At 40.4% G+C, this 16,553-nt stretch overlaps 1 protein-coding gene across 2 annotated transcripts in view; it reads right to left on the bottom strand.

Annotated features, from left to right (window-relative positions):
* The window catches only part of Gsk3b (glycogen synthase kinase 3 beta), a 146,904-nt gene that overhangs the window by 73,934 nt on the left and 56,417 nt on the right, over nucleotides 1-16,553 (bottom strand). For both annotated transcript variants that reach the window (XM_075962432.1, XM_075962436.1), the window contains exons 2-3: nucleotides 15,506-15,699; nucleotides 640-723 (exon numbers count right to left, since the gene is read on the bottom strand). In XM_075962432.1, coding sequence (XP_075818547.1) covers nucleotides 640-723; nucleotides 15,506-15,699 — 278 coding nt within the window. The remainder of the gene's footprint in view (nucleotides 1-639; nucleotides 724-15,505; nucleotides 15,700-16,553) is intronic.

The raw sequence follows: 16,553 nt of genomic DNA, 5'->3' as shown, positions 1-16,553 counted from the left end.
GTTCCCATCCTGAGCAGTCCTAGATGCTTGGGCTATTGTCACACCCAAGGTTGCACAATGATGACGGTAACGATTTAGGGTTGAGGACTGGGCTGCCTCTAGAGCACTGGATGACCTCTCTCTCAATGTTTCAAGTGCTGAGCTTATAGACATATGCTACTGCAGTGAGATCAGAAAATTTGTTTTCTTTTTAAATTGTGGGTGTGTGTGTACATTCATGTGTGCAAGAACGTAAGTCCATGCCTATGTGAGGAGGCCAGCTCTATTATTATTCCCAAGACAAGAAGTTCTCTCGCTGAACCTCAAATCTGTCTGTGTCCACGCCCCCACAGAGCTGGGACTGCAGGTGCAAGCAGCCATGTCAAGCTTTATCTGTAGGCTCTAGAGACTTGAACTAAGGTCCTCACGCTGGTGCGACAGGAGCTGCTAAGCTGTCTCCCAGCAACCCCAGGAAGATTCCTTAAAGTTCATTTTCTCATCAGCTATTTCATATTATAATCCATAATACCCTAGGACTGTTTCTTCAGTTCAGAATCACTGTGGTTTGTGATCTGAATTCTTCTAATCAATCAGCAAAGCGATTTGTTGGAGGGATGGAGGGGTTATTTATAGAGTCAGTTCACACTTTTTCACACCTACCTTCTCACCACTTGAGTAGAAGAAATACCGCAATCGGACTATGTTACAATGATCTAGCTTTCTCATGATCTGGAGCTCTCGGTTCTGCAAAAAAAGCACATGCAATAATTAAGAATAACAGCTACTCATCATAATGACCAAGATACTTCTAAAATAACATTAAGCATAGAAACAGGCTCTGAATATACAGTGGCACACACTGTAATCTCAGTTCTCCTGAGGTGGAGGCAGGAAGACCATGAGTTCAAGGCCAATTGGGATACTCTACCTACAAAATAAAAAGGAGGGAAAAAAGAAGTACCAGTGTCAGACAATGAGTCATTTGCCATTACTCATCAGTAGAACAAATGCAGAAACTAAGGTCTAGATTTCACTCCAATATTACAGGACCACAAAATTCTCTAAGTGATCTCCGATAGGCGGTTTTTATAAGTACCAGGCAAATCAATGTTCAGTGAAGTCTGGTGTCTGAGATGCACTCGACAGACAACTGCTGCCACTCTCGTGCTCTCACTAAGGCGCTCTTCACGAGCTGAGTGTTGATGACCACCTCCACAGGGAGGGAGCACTGCTGGTCTTCTGTGCCACACACTGTTCAATATTGTGGACAAAGAAATAAATAAAACTACTCTCAAAAAACTTAAGGGTCTACGGTGTATGAGCTCATGTTTTACCTCTGGGTTATGGCTATACCCAAAGGGAATTTTAAAATATGGAAATTTAATAAGCATAAGCTGACTCAGTGGGTGATAGATTTCTAGACAAACATACACCTGGTTTTCAATGTCCAGCTTCCAGAAAAAGCCCCATGGAACCCTGCATGCCTATAATCTCAGATCTTATAAGTAGAGGCAGGCAGATCCTAGATGCTTACTGGCCAGTCAGCCTAACCTACACACTTAGTATTTCAGGTTCATGAGAGACCCTGAGCTGCAAGGGCACATTCTGCTCCTTCAGCCAATAACCTTAAGATACCAGCCCACTGGGACGTGGTCTCTTATACTTTAAAAAAGGAGCAGAACCATGCTGGCTCCCGTTGAGACGGTTGAGACGGCTAGACTCTCTGTTTCCTGTTTGTGACAAGAGGACTGTTGTTTGGGACGGTGATCTGTAAGTTTTTTCCCTTAAAAAAAATAACCCTTCTTATTATCCATAATTCTCAACTGGTGTGGGACTGTTTTGCAGCTTCATCTGGTGCCTAACGTTTGGTTTTAGAACCCCAGGCTCTACTGCCGCCACCAGCTCAGAGTGCTCCCAGCTCAGCGCGAGTCCTCCCTTAGCAGGCCACCGCCTGTGCGAGGAGCCAACAAGAAAAGGGAGAATGGTAAAGACACTCAAGGTTTTCTCCAGTCTCTCTCCCCTCTATTCACTCCCTTTTCCCCCTCCACACACAGACCCCACAAACACCCACGATATTTAAGTCCTCTTTATTTGGGTAGTAGTTTTGATCAAAGGTACAATTATCTGTCACCTGTGTGGTCAATTTAGTGGCTTTCTGAGCTCAATGAGTCTAGAAAAATGTGTGTAGGAACTGACAAGTGAAGTGGGTTTTTGTTTTGTTTTGAATTTATATTTTTAAAAATTTCTTTTGGGGGTGGATGCTACAGGGGTGGGGGACGAATATAGAGGGACTAGGAAACGAACAGAATTAGGGTATATGACATAAAATTCCCAAAGAATCAATTAAAAAATTGTTAAAATGTCAAATTTACAAGCTATAGATAATAGATATTTTAGATCAAGGTGTGAGGTGGAACTTTGTAGGAACACACAGGGTCTCCTGTCCATCAATGTGACTTAGAAGGCGAACCTCTAGCACACCTGTGATTCATGATCATGATCAGGCCAACTGGGGCACTGCTCCCTGGGCTTGTGCCCTAGACTGAAAAGAGGGCAAACGCTAGCTTAACACTACCATTACCATTCTCTGCTTCCAGGCTGTGGGTGAAACATGTCACCCCTTCCACAAGGACTTGCCAGTCAAGATGGACTGTCCACGTGAACTTTAAGTCAAAGGAAACTCTTTCTCCCTGAAGATGCTCTTGTCAGAGTATTTTATTACAAAACAGGGACTGTAACGAAGACATATTTGAAGCTGTTAGCAAACAACACAGCAGTTATGAAGAACCTTGGGGATAGGCTTGGATGTTCCAGAAAGAGCTAGAAAGATAAGATGGTGGCATCATTGAGAGTATGAGAGTAGGGGGGAGTAAGTTCAAAGAGAGAGATGGTAGGGGGCAAAGAGGAATAAAGCCTCTTCAACCACGGTGAGAAATTCAATTTAAATGTAATGAAAGTCAATAGAGATTTTGACAGGTGAAGTTATGAGCTGACATAACCATTCCAAAAGAGTGTTCTAAAAATTGAACTGAATATGTTTGAATAATGGGGGGCAGGAGGAATCTTGAAAAAGAAAAGAAGGAATAATGGAATTTTAAGTGAAGAAAGAAAAGAATTTACCTTGGAGCGATGAAGGAGCTTTTTAAAAAGTCATCGTTTTTATTAAGGGGTGTTAAGGGATTAAGGCAGAAGCAGAAAACTGGCAGTACAGCTAACGGAAGGTGCTGGTTTCAGAACAGCAATGAAGACACAGACTGACGAGGTGGAACAAAGCACGTGTAGGAGGCACAGGATATTAAGGATGAGAAAGTTTCAGCGGAGCTCCAGCTATGGAAGGTCAGGAAACCCACTCTCCCCAAACACCTGCAAACTGCTTTCCTGGAGACCCAGAGTAACCTCGGGGAAAATGCGAGCAACTCAATGTGTTGTCCAACTCACACATACACTACGCACCAAAACAAGGAACCTTTATAACTACAAACATAACCTCTCATGAATAACATAACTTATTAACTGTGCCAAGAAATTAATTTTTAACACAGAACTAAAAAGCTAATTACTATGAAAAAAACTCTATAGACTACAATCAGGTAAGAGATTAATAAAATAAAAAAAATACTCTAAAACAATCACACAGGTTTTAAAAAATCCACCTCCAGGTCTGGAGCAATGGCTCAGTGGTTAAGAGCACAGAATCCTGATTCGATTCCCAGAACCTACATGGTAGTTTACATGTAACGCCAGTTCCAGGATATCGAACGCGCTCTTCTAGCCTCCATGGGCCCTAGGCACATACATGATGCAGACATTTAAACAGCAAAATGTGCACATAAAATACAAAAGTAATTTTTTTAATCCAATTCCAAAGGCTGCAAAGAAGGCACAGTGGTTAGGATGCTTGATGACCTTGCACAGGACCCAGGTTTGGGTTCCAGCACCCATAAGGTGGCGCCCAACAGTTCCAGGGAATTCAGCACCCTCTTCTTGCCTTCATGGGCACTAAATGGGCACATACTAACGCAGGCAAAACACTCATAATACACAGAAAATAAAAATAAATGAATCTTTTTAAAAAATCAGACTCTAGAGTTTCCACAGTATAAAAACTATTCTATTTAAATTGTAAAGGCATATAAACAACAGGAAAAATTGATATTTGTGCTAAAAAAAAAAAAACCCTAACAGACTGGTTCTGAACAAATGCAGTCAGCAATGAATATAAAGCAGCTATTCTAATCATAATGTACACATGTATTCACTTTCTTTAATTTCATCAAAAAATAAAATACAAGCCATAACATAATATATTGCATAAAACAGTAATGGCACAAAAGAAGGGAAGTGAGGCTATATTTGAGCTGTATTTTACTGGAATAAAGGCAGCATTAAGCTGAAACAGACTGTCATAAATTGAAGTGCTGAGTGTAATCCCCAGAACAACCACTAAAGATTTGAGCTTAAGAGTCTACTTGTGGCATATCTGCAAGGGGTTTGAGAGATGGCAGGGAGTGGCAAGGCCCGAACTGAATGCTGACAGCACATCCCATGGGCTAGGCTCCTAGACTGTCTGGTGAGCATAAGGAAAGCAGCGCCAGTGTCCATCTCTTTCTGCTTCTGACTAAGGCATGTGCCCAGCCGCCACCACACCTAAAACAGCTCTTGCCCCATATTTTCCCACCACAATGGACTACACCCTCAAACTATAAGCCAAAATAAACCCATTCTCTCTCTCTTTGCCCCCAGATATTTTGTCAGAGCAATGAAAAAACTAACAGGGTGCACTAAAAGTTTCCATTTGGATTGGGATAGGGAAGGAAAGGAGTTCTCAGGAAGCCCCGCCCACCCTTAAGGGCTGAAGGAAGAAGTGTCACTTTCTTCTGTGCCGCTGATGATCTCTGCCCATGCTCCACTGAGATCTTCCACACGTGCTCATGGCGGCAATCCTAACTAAATGCAGTGGGTAACACACACGACATGACAGGAAGAGCGGGACCTGCTGTGGAAAAGGAGGGTTACAGAAGAAGGGAGGGATGAGTAACGGGGTGGGGGTGGGGGGAAGACTTACTAGACTTTATTACATACACGTAGGAAACTGTCAAAAATAAGGAAAATGCATTTGTTAAAGACAAAGAAGCCAGGAAGTTCTAGAAGAGAGGGACAAACCAACGTGAGATAGAAACCACGAGATGGTACCAGTAACTCCTTATGAGATTACATAAATTATGAACGAATTAAGTACATGACCAAAAGGCAGAGATTGCCAAACTGGAGATTTTATTAGCTTTTGAGACAGGGTTTCTCTGTGTAACCCTGGCTGTCCTAGAACTCGCTCTGTAAGCCAGGGCATGCCCCACCACCACCAGACTAAAACTGGGTATTTTTAAGATGTAAATATACTTCTATCTATAGGAGATACAGTTTAAACTGAAACACACTGATCATTTCAAAGCAAAAGAAATACCAAACAAACTATACCCCACAGGATACTTGTGGATATTGTAATCTAGAAGAGGGAGACCTGTTTTCCTGCCAGTGCCAACTCACTCTGTAATGACTTCTCCTTACCCAAACAACCACCCACGCATTAAAATGTGTGCTCTACCTTAGACCTAAATTTTGCTTCGCATACCAGAGTGGCAATGCTACCTGCTCACAACAGAGACCACTGATCACACTATTACTGGAATGACCCGAACCTTCCTGCTACACACACCTAACGAAACTCACTACACAACCCCCACTTCCTTCACCAGCTTCAGGCCATTCTCAGCTGTTTCAGCACACAGACTCTTCTTATAGTATTTAAAAAATATTTTCATGTTTATTGTATTTCTGGATGTATTCTTACAACTACAGGTCACTGGTGTTATAGAAAATAAAGTATCCCAAAGCTTACAGAATTCAGGTATTATCTGTAATGACCAACATACACCCTGCCTTAGCAACTATCTAAAAACTCCATCCATTTGTATGCAAAATTCAAGGAGTCCTTGTTTTTTACTGCTGAGTAGTACTCTAATATGTAAATATTCCATACTTTCTTCATCTATTCTTCCATTGAAGGGTATCTAGGTTGCTTCCAGGTTCTGGCTCTTTGATTTAATTGTAATACATAAAACCAGACTCGCTGAATATAGTGGACAATGAGGACTACTGAGAACTCAAGATCAATGGCAATGGGTTTTTGATCCTACTGCACGTACTGGCTTTGTGGGAGCCTAGGCAGTTTGGATGCTCACCTTACTAGACCTGGATGGAGGTGGGTGGTCCTCGGACTTCCCACAGGGCAGGGAACCCTGATTGCTCTTTGGGCTGACGAGGGAGGGGGACTTGATTGGGAGAGGGGAAGGGAAATGGGAGGCGGTGGCGGGGAAGAGACAGAAATCTTTAATAAACAAACAAACAAACAAACAAACAAACTCCATAGGAGCAAAAATTGAGTTGCTGCCTTTGCTGGTCAACCAGCATGGAGAAGGGAACTGGGAGGGAAGACAAGAAGACTCACACATATACAATGAAGTCTTATAATTGTAATAAACTGTTTATTTTTTAAAAAGCTAGCTACTCAAAATATAATTTCTCTGAGAAAACCTGAAGAACACAATTTAAGCAAAAATTGTTTTTTTCCTCATTTTCATAAAAAAGGTCATTAGAATACATATATCTCTAAAAGGACTGCCATGGTTTAGATATATTCCCTATAAAACACGCAAGTTAAAGTCCTGATTCACAGCTGTAAATGCAAGCACTAGGAGTGACTGAATCATAAGGGCTTTGGACTCATCAGAGGTCCGATCCTTAAAGGATTCACGCTATGATTAAGAGGGGACTAGCTGGGGAAAGGTGCTTTCTGGGAGTGTGCCCTGGAGAGGTGCACTTGTCCCCAGTCCCTTCCCGCATTCTCTCAGCTTCCAGGCAGTTACACTCTTGTGCTGTATTATCAAGCCACAGGACTAGGAATAATTGATCCTGCTAAAACTATAAGCCAGAGTCTTTCCTTTCTTTAATTTCTGTGTTTTTGTTGGGGCAACAAAAACTAACAGACAAAGGTTTTTTTGTTCATTTTTATAATACCTGACAACTTACACTGGGAGTGGAGGTAGGGGGTGAGTTGTCTGGCTTGTTTCTGAAAGACAAGCCATAGAGCCAAGAATTCCTGGAGGTACTTAGGAACCATTATGTAAAACCTGAAGAAAGTTAACTTTTAGGTGAGGAAACAGCCAGCAAGCTTACAACTGTGGGTGTCAAGTAGGCAGCATATGTCTGTCGATCATCTTTCTTCACCAAAGTCTGCTCTATTGAGAGATCTTTTCCCTCATTACAGAAAACTCTGCAGTTGCTGTAAAATAGGATTCACCTCAAAGATTTTGTTTTTAAGACCACCTTCCCTAAATGTAACTTCTGTAAAACATGAGTGTTATCCAAAGAGCTGAACCAGTTTAATCCCAATCCATAGTAACAATTAGGGGCCACCCAAACACTCTACAATGGCTTTTTAAATAGCAGAATAACTCCAAGTGCACAACAAATATTTTCAGCTCACCTATATCAGAACTGAGAGTCTCTGCAAAATGATGCACTAATGAGCAGGCAAACCCAAGCTTCCAATACAGTGTGACTGACTTTAGCTTACTAACAAACTGCTGCGTTTGTATATCAGTGAACATAGGAGTGTGGGTCTGGATGAGAATGGCACTCATGGGCTTTTGTTTGATGACATGGTCCCCAGTTGGTGAAACTCTCTGGGAAGAATTAGGAGGTGTGGCCTTGGAAGAGATCTGTCACTGAGCAAGGTGAGCTTTGAGGTTTCAAAAGCCCATGCTATTCCCAGTCAGCTTTCTTTCTGCCTTGTGCTTGTGGATCAAGATGTAAGCTCTTAGCTACTGCTCCAGAGTCACGCCTGCCTGCTGGCCTGCTGCCATACTCCCCTCCATGATGGTCATGGACTCTAAGCCTCTAAAACTGTAAGCTCCAAATAAATTCTTTATTTTATGCAGTGCCTTGGTCATAGTCCTTTATCACGGCAATAGAACAGTAACTAAGAGAAAGGAGAAAAGAGAGACCTGGTCATTATTTTATAAAATTCTGCAACCCTGTCAGAGAAAACATCTTAATATACAAAGATAAAATTCTTAAATATTGCAAGCCACGAGGAACCACTAGTGTGTTCTGAGTAATAGATTTGTTTTGGGAAGATTACCAGCTATGAAAAAGGTTATTAAAGGGACAAGGGAAAGAAAGAAAACCAGGACTGCAGTTAGGGGAAACACTGATAAGGGAACAGGAAACCAAGGACTGAGAGGCAGACTAACAATGGCCAAGTGGAAAGAGAAGGCAATCTTTCAGGCTTCTTACTAACATGGCTATTTTTTTTTAAAAAATACAACAGTAGGAGCCACTACTGAAGTAGGGCTTCAGGATACAGAAGGGGCGAGTTCACGTTGGTATATGCTACCTGAAGGTGAAAAGCCTAAATATGCCCTCCGTCCTCAGCAAGAGAGCTATATAGCTCCTGAAGTCACAAAAGCACACACAAATGTGTATAAAATTGTAAAAGATCCCCAGACTTGCCTGGACCCCTAATTAGAAAACGAAAAGTCTAAAACAACATCAAAATACAACTAGAGAACTAAACAGTGGTGTCACAGCACCCCCGTCAAACTTCCTGGTATTCAGAAAAGAGCTCTGAGACATATTTACACCAGGTGCATAAGTGAGCACACAAGAGGAAAAAAAAGATAGACGTTGTAAGAGAACTGCAAAACTAACAGCCTAAAGCAAGAGTTGATGAGTGTTTTCTATGAAGGACCAGATGGAAAACACTTCAGGCTGGCAGAACTTATGGACTTTGCTCCAACTACTCAACTCTGCAGTTATCAACAAAATGGAAAAGAACGGACATAACTGTGTTCTAATACAACTTTATTCTTTATTTACAGAAACTAGAGGCAGGCCCACAGTTTACCATTACTCTAGAAATAAGAAAGAAAAATTCTTGATATTCAATTTTTACCAATGATACCTACTCCCCCAAACTTGATTTTGTCAGACAAAGTTGTAATTTTTTATTTCTAATTCCAAATTCTATTAAATCACATTTTTACAAGTTGGCCAAGTCCAATTATTAAAGACTTAGTAAAAATGAAGAAATTCTCCTCCCTTTATTCTATTTTTTGTCATTTTATTGTTTTTTGAAGACAGGGCTTCTCTGTGTAGCCCTGGCTGTCCTGGAACTCACTCTGTAGACCAGGCTGGCCTAGAACTCAGAGATCTGCCTGCCTCTGCCTCCCTAGTACTGGGATTAAAGGCGTGCACGACTACAGCCAACTCCCTTCCCTTTATTTTAAAATGAGTTACGTGAGAATTCTCTACAATGTATTTTGATTATATTCACCTCCCTCTACATCTCCCAGATCTACCTCCTCCTTCCATTCCAATCCAATTTTTGTGTCTCTCTACCCCCGTCTCACCACCATCCTTTTCTTTCCTCTACAAATATTTGGTGTTTCCCACATGCTACTCTTGGATATGTGGCCTTCCACTGGAATGTGGTCAACTACCAGGGCTACACTTTTAAAGTAAACAGACTCTCCCTCCCCAACAATTTTCAGTTGCCTATTGCTGGGGGTGGAACTACATGCCCACCTTCTCCCTCCATGCTGAGACTGTCTGGCTTGAGCTTGTGGTGGTCCTGTGCATGTTGTCTCAATTCATGTGTAACTGCCCAACTCTGTCCAGAAGACACTATTTCTTTTCAGTCACCTATTGACTCTGGCTATTGCAATCTTACTGAACTCTCTCTTATCATGACTCCGGAGCCTTGAAAGGAGTGTGATACAAATACCCCATTTAGAGGTAAGCATCCCACAGTTCACTACAAAAAGCAGCTTCTCTCTCTGATGACCATAAGACAGGCACTAATCTCTGGATATAATGATAGATCCTTCATAGTCATTTGAATACTATCTCCACTTAGCAGAGAAATAGTAAGCAGTAGGCTCTCCCTAGGGCCTATGATGTACCCACTCACAAGTTCCTGGCCTAGATATGGGTTTTAACTTGGGCAGCTTGGCTCAATCTAACTTTAAAAGCGGTTGGCTAGGCCGGGCGGTGGTGGCGCACGCCTTTAATCCCAGCACTCGGGAGGCAGAGGCAGGCGGATCTCTGTGAGTTCAAGACCAGCCTGGTCTACAAGAGCTAGTTCCAGGACAGGCTCCAAAACCACAGAGAAACCCTGTCTCAAAAAACAAAAAAACAAACAAACAAAAACAAACAAACAAACAAACAAAAAAGCGGTTGGCTAGCCACATAATGGTTCTGCCACTCTACACCACAGGGAATGTCTTGCCAGGCTAGTCACTGTTGCAGCTCCCACTGGTCACAGCTGAAGTAAGGAAGATGAGAGGACATGTGCAACGTTTATCTTTCCAGGTCTGTTACCTCACTCAGAATGACTGTTTATCTGGATTTTCTTTTCCCAGGATCCCACTATGTAAATGTATATCACATTTTCATTATCCATACATCAGCTGGTGGACATTTAGACTATTTCCACTCCCTGGCTATTACAAAAAGAAAAATATTAAATATGGATGAGCAAGCATCTCTGTAGAAGAGTCCTTTGGGTATATATCCAAGAAGGACATAGCTGGACAGGGCATATATCTAAGAATTGCTAGACAGTGTGGTAGATCTATTTCTAGCTTTTTGAGGAAATGCCACACTAATTTAACCAGTTTGTACTACTACAAATGTCCTTATCTGCATTTGTTGTCCTTTTTAGAAAAAAAAATTATCGTAGACATTCTGATGGGGGTAAGATGAAATTTCATAGTTTAACTGAATTTTCCTGATGGTGCAGGGATATTTAACATTTTTTAAAAGTATTTCTCAGCCAGTTGTCTTTTTTCTTCTGAAAATTCTGTTTACTTCCATGTCCACCCCCAACTTTTTTGGTGGGCTCTCTGATCAGGCTTTCCCTACCTTGTTCTGGCTATCCTGGAACTCATAGAGACCCACCTGCCTCTACCTTCCCAGTATTGGGATTAAAAGCATGTACCACACCAAGACGAGTCTCTATGCCCCAATTTTTAACTGGGGATTTGTTTGTTTGTTTGGTTGGTTGGTTTTATGAGACAGGGTTTCTCTGTGTAGCCCTTGCTGTCCTGGATGGAACTAGCTCTGTAGATCAGGCTGGCTTGGAACTCAGAGATCCACCTGCCTCTGCCTCCTGAATGCTAGGATTAATGACGTGTGCCACCACCATCCAGGTTTAACTGGGTTTTCTAGATGTTAAGTTTTTGTCAGTACTTTGTATATTCTAGATACAAAATCTACGCCAAGTTTTCCTCTAATGTGGTATCAGCTGTTGATAATGATGTATATTTGGAAGCATTAAAAATTGATTCTGTTTTCTAATCCAATTTGCTACTCTACATTAAGAGTTCTTATTGAGAGATGTGTTACCTACCACTTTGTAGATTCTGTGTTGTTTTCTTAGACCTCTGTGAATTAGCTGTTCTAGCACTTATTTACTCCTTTTGCCCTCCAGTGTCTTTATCCTTTTCTTCAGATTGAGGTATTCCTTCCAGAATCCTCTGTCGAGTTGCCTTAGTGGTCATAAATTTCTTAAAACTGTTTTTAATCACAGAAAAATTCATGTCTCCTTCAAATTTAGTGGATAGTTTTGTTGGGTATAATAGTTTCGGTTTATACTTGTGGTCTGTCAGAGTTTGAATGCATCTCTCCCAGACCTTCTGGTTGTGTGTGTGTGTGCGCGCGCACGTGTTTGACCTTTGCTCTTTTGCAACAAACAATGCCTATGTCCTGATGAGTTTCTTCTCTAGCCCTGTCAATTTAGTGTTCCAATGTCTCTTGTACCTAGGATATGCACCTCCTTCTCTAGGTTTGAGATTTTATTGAAAACAACCTCTATGCCTTTACCATGGTATTCTTCTTCTATGCCCAAGATTCATCTATTAGGTCTTTTCATTTTCATGTGTCCCAATGTTTGCCCATGTTGTTCTTTCCTTTTTTTCTTTTTTTAACTTTCTCACGCGCTTTCCTCTACTTTATCTTCCAGTCCTGGTTCCTTTTGCCAAGTAAGCCTTCTGTTGGTGAGACTTTCATTACCGAGGTTTTTATTTGGAGTTTTCTATTTCCAACATCATTTCACTTTTCTTTCGCAATTCTCTCTCTTTACCAAATTCAATTTTTGTATCATGAATTGAGTTTCTATTTCATTCAATTTTTGCTGTTGTTGTTGTTCTTTCAGTTATTCGGCCATAGTTATAATCATTCTGGTGAATGGTTCATTACTATGTGATGAACTTTTTCAAGACATGTTCTCTTGGTTTTTCATGTCCGTTTCATTTTTTCACTGGGACTTGTTTGAATCTGAAGTAGTTTGATAGTTAGATGTTTTTCTTTTTCTTGAAATCACTGGTCTTTCAGTTTAGTCATACACAGTATACAGGAGAGGTGGGACTTTTATTGGCAGCTCCAAGTTCTATCTCTAGTCTTCTGAGTTTGCTACTATTTACCCAAACAGACACCATATCCAAGAGTCAAAGCATGTCTTTTCCTAATCCTCTCCTCTACTTTCTTTTGGTGGTCTCTCTAATAAATCTAGTTGTTTTATCTCGAGTAAGCTCTGGTCAGCCCAAGGTTGGCAACAGTAGATCCTGAGAAACCAGATGTGCAGTTGGAAGGCATGGAAGAGGTGTGTGGTTCTGTGGGGTCCTCAGGTGCTTGGGCTGAGGCTTCAGGGTGGACCGTCCTACCTGTATGATTGTGTGGCTCTACAAGGGCAATCCTTCAGTTCTTACATGTTCAGTTTTTCTTACATGTATCTTTCAGCTTCCAGTTCATAAACAGAAAGTAAATTCTATGAGTCAATAAACATTTCTATATAGGACATTGAAGACGTAAGTCATAAACAATGCCACACCAGTTTGGAATTATGATTAATAGGGTGGTATTTATTTAAAGGGGAAAAAACTTACAGATCACTGTCAGCCCTCTGTGTAACCAGGAAGGAAGTCAAGTCACCGGCGGAGCAGGAAGTGAAGAGAGAGAGGAGAGGGAAGTGGCCGCTTTTTTAAAGGGAGAGAGACCACGCCCCAAGGGGCTGGTATCTCAGCGGCAATAGGCTGGAGGAGTGGGAGGACCTCCCGTAACAGGACATAAAGACTATTTCTCTATCAATTTGACCAGCAATTAAGTTTTTCACAGAACTTAAATTGCCTGAAAATAAGATTATATATTTAGAAAGTACAACAAAGAGGAAAAACATCCTTAAAAGGTGAGGGGTAGGAGTGGGGGGTCTGGAGAGACTGAAATCCCATGTGACCACCAGCATGTAGTAATTCAAATCCCTAAGAATACTAGATATCATCTCTCTTTATCTTTCAAAATACACTATAGATAGGAGTAAATATTCACAATAAACAGTACTGATTTCATATCCACTATTTCTCTTTATCCCAACTATAAGAGAAACCAAATAAGAGCCTTAAAACCTATAACTTACTGCAAAGGAAAACTAAAATAGTTAATGGAACTAATATCACTAATTTAAAATTCAGTTTACTGATAAACTGTAAAAGCCAGGATTCAAACACTAAAAGTCACTTTTCAGAACAACTGACAGTCTGTTTGTCTTAACATTAAAGGGCTCCTCTATCAATCAGGTAACTAGCTAAAGTTTACTCCCACATCACAAACATTCCCTACAAAACAACTATTTTTAACTAAGTAATGTATTACAGTTCAATGGGGGGGTGGGAAACAGAGGACATTCAGATTTTAGGTTAAATACTATTAAAATAGAACTGCTATATCAGAAATTATTTTATAAGTTCTGCTGATTACTAAAATATGGATAATTATTCTTGGTTTTCTTTTTCTCTATGGTATTACCTCCCATCCTATTTTTGTACTGAAACAAATTGATTCACAATACCACTAGCAACATAGGCCAATTTACTTATCTACCTACTTACCTACCTACCTACCTACCTACCTACCTACCTACCTACCTACCTACCTGTCTTTCCTCTGAACAAACCTAATTCATTAATGTAGTCCTAAATATGTTATATAAATCCCTAAATTATATAAATCTCTCACATTAAATGACAGATTCCTAAATTGTAAGAGAAATTATTACTATGAAAAAAAAAGTAAATCAGTCAACAAAGCAAATTTTATTTTTGGCCTCAACTATTTGCATATAGTAAAGAGAACAAGGAGTAAATTATACAAATAATGATGAGTTAATGTAAAGAACTTGAGTAAGTTAGTCTATCACTTCTTAGTATGTAAGTGATAAAAAGTAGATAATAACCAATCAAATATTCAGGAATAAGCTCATCAAGAATAACCCCTGTAAGAAAAACTGAAAGACACAAAAAGTAGACTTAAATGAATTGGTATTTCTTCTCTTCTGCAATTCAACATTTGAAATGCCAGATCTTCCTAATTTATAAGCTTGATAAAATTCCAATTAAAAATGTAACAAAGGGGAAAAGCTCAGGCGTAGCCCAAATACTGTGCCAAGTTCATCAACAACTACCAAGGACTCAAGTAGGCACGCCTAAGTCCCCTGGGTGTCATTATCCTCTAACCAACCTGGCTCTACAAAGTCATTTTTGTTTTGTTTTGTTTTTTAAACTGGGTTTCTCTATGTAGCCCTGGCTATCCTGGAACTCGCTCTATTGATCAGGCTGACCTCAAACTCAAAGATCTGCCTGCCTCTGCCTCCCAAGTGTTGGTATTAATGGCGTGCACCACCACTGTCCGACCCATTTCTTTTTTATATAAAAATAAAAAGCCTGAAATGTTATATCACAGATGCTAACTCTATATAAGGATTAGCAAGGCTTTATGAAATATCCAGAACCTTCTGTAAACTGCATGCTGTCAAGCCTGAAAACCCCCAGGTTTCACAAGTAGAAAAAACAGGGTGCTACAATTTGCCTCTGACCTCTCCACGTGCCCCTAGCATAAATGTCTGCCCTCAACCCTATACATACAACTAAAATAAGTGTAATCAAAAATATTACAGTCAATGAAATGGAGAAGTACCTCCAACTAAATTATTAAGTAGATATACTTTTCTCCAAACCGACTAATAACTTGATACAATTTTACCGCCACCCCAGCAGTTGTTTCTTAAGATTTAACAAGACAGTAAAACAAAAAGAAATGGTCACAAAGTACACTGCTGGTTCTCATCACTCAGGAAGTACAATGTTAAGTGACTAATCAGTGAAATCTACGTCCAAGCCTGATGTACTCTGTCACCTGAAATGACAGCCCTGAGCAGGCTGAGCCATAGGAGTGTCTTGAGTTTTAGAGCAATCTGGACTGTACAGACATAGGAAAGGGGAGGAGAATGGAAGGAAAGGGGAAAGGGAAAGGGCAGAGAACAGGAAAAGGAAAAGAAGGGATATAGCCCAGTGGGTAAGAGCAGTATAAATAAAAACAAATATATAGAAACAAAGATGCAAACACCAGGTTTTACCTTAAATCGCTTGTCCTGCAAAACTTTCTTGATGGCGACCAGTTCTCCTGAATCACAAAGTTTGGCTTGATACACCACACCAAATGATCCATTTCCAATCACTTTAGTGTCTGTATAGCTGACTTCTTGTGGCCTGTCAGGACCCTGTCCAGGAGTTGCTACCACGGTGGTCACCTTGCTGCCATCTTTATCTCCTACAGGAAAAAAGGGATTTAAAACAAAAATGAAAACTGCATAGAAATATACCAAAAAAAAACCTGCCAACAATTTATAAAGTAAATATATTAAATAAATATTTAAGTATTAGCATAAAGATAGCTTAACTACAGGTAATTTAATCCACCATTTACAAGTTCATTCTGCTTCATTTAACAAAATGCGACTTGTCGAAAACTGTCACCTATAATGCAAATGTATTGTTCTCATTAAATAATGGCATTGGGAAGGTCTGGAGGAGGTGAGTAACAGGACAACAGGGAGAGGAGACATGATCAAAGAAGCATGTGAGCGAAACTGGGAAAGAATAAACAATTTTTAAATACTACTAATGGGAAGCCAGATATCATGGCTCATGCCTGGAATCAAGACAAGGTTATCACAAGTACAATGCCACCCTGGGCACATACCAAGAGTCCATATAAATAAATAAGTGCAACAAAGCTAAAGCTGCCCCCAAGTCACAGTTCAAATGGTGGACTCCCTTTGGGTCTGACTTTCTAACTTTTTTTTTTAAGGTTGTTTACTGGGAAACAAAATAAATGTTAACTAAAAAGATGTAAGAACAACAACTCCATTCTGACCATTCTGCCTTTGGAAAAGTAGGACTTTGAGATTTTGCTTTTATCTTAATCCCTTTAACAAATTAAATGTAATATCTTTGAGAAAATAATCACATGAGAAAATTAACTTTGGGTGTGGTGGGGGGGGGGCTCTCTGTATAGCCCTGGCTATCCTGAAACTTACTCTGTAAACCAGGCTAACCTCAAATTCAGAGATCCACTTGCCTCTGTCTCCCAAGTGCTGGAGGGAAAAGAACACGTAATTTGAG

This window comes from Microtus pennsylvanicus, chromosome 1, assembly GCF_037038515.1.
Source record: "Microtus pennsylvanicus isolate mMicPen1 chromosome 1, mMicPen1.hap1, whole genome shotgun sequence".
Lineage (NCBI taxonomy): Eukaryota > Metazoa > Chordata > Mammalia > Rodentia > Cricetidae > Microtus > Microtus pennsylvanicus.
This window is presented reverse-complemented; position numbering and strand designations above follow the sequence as displayed.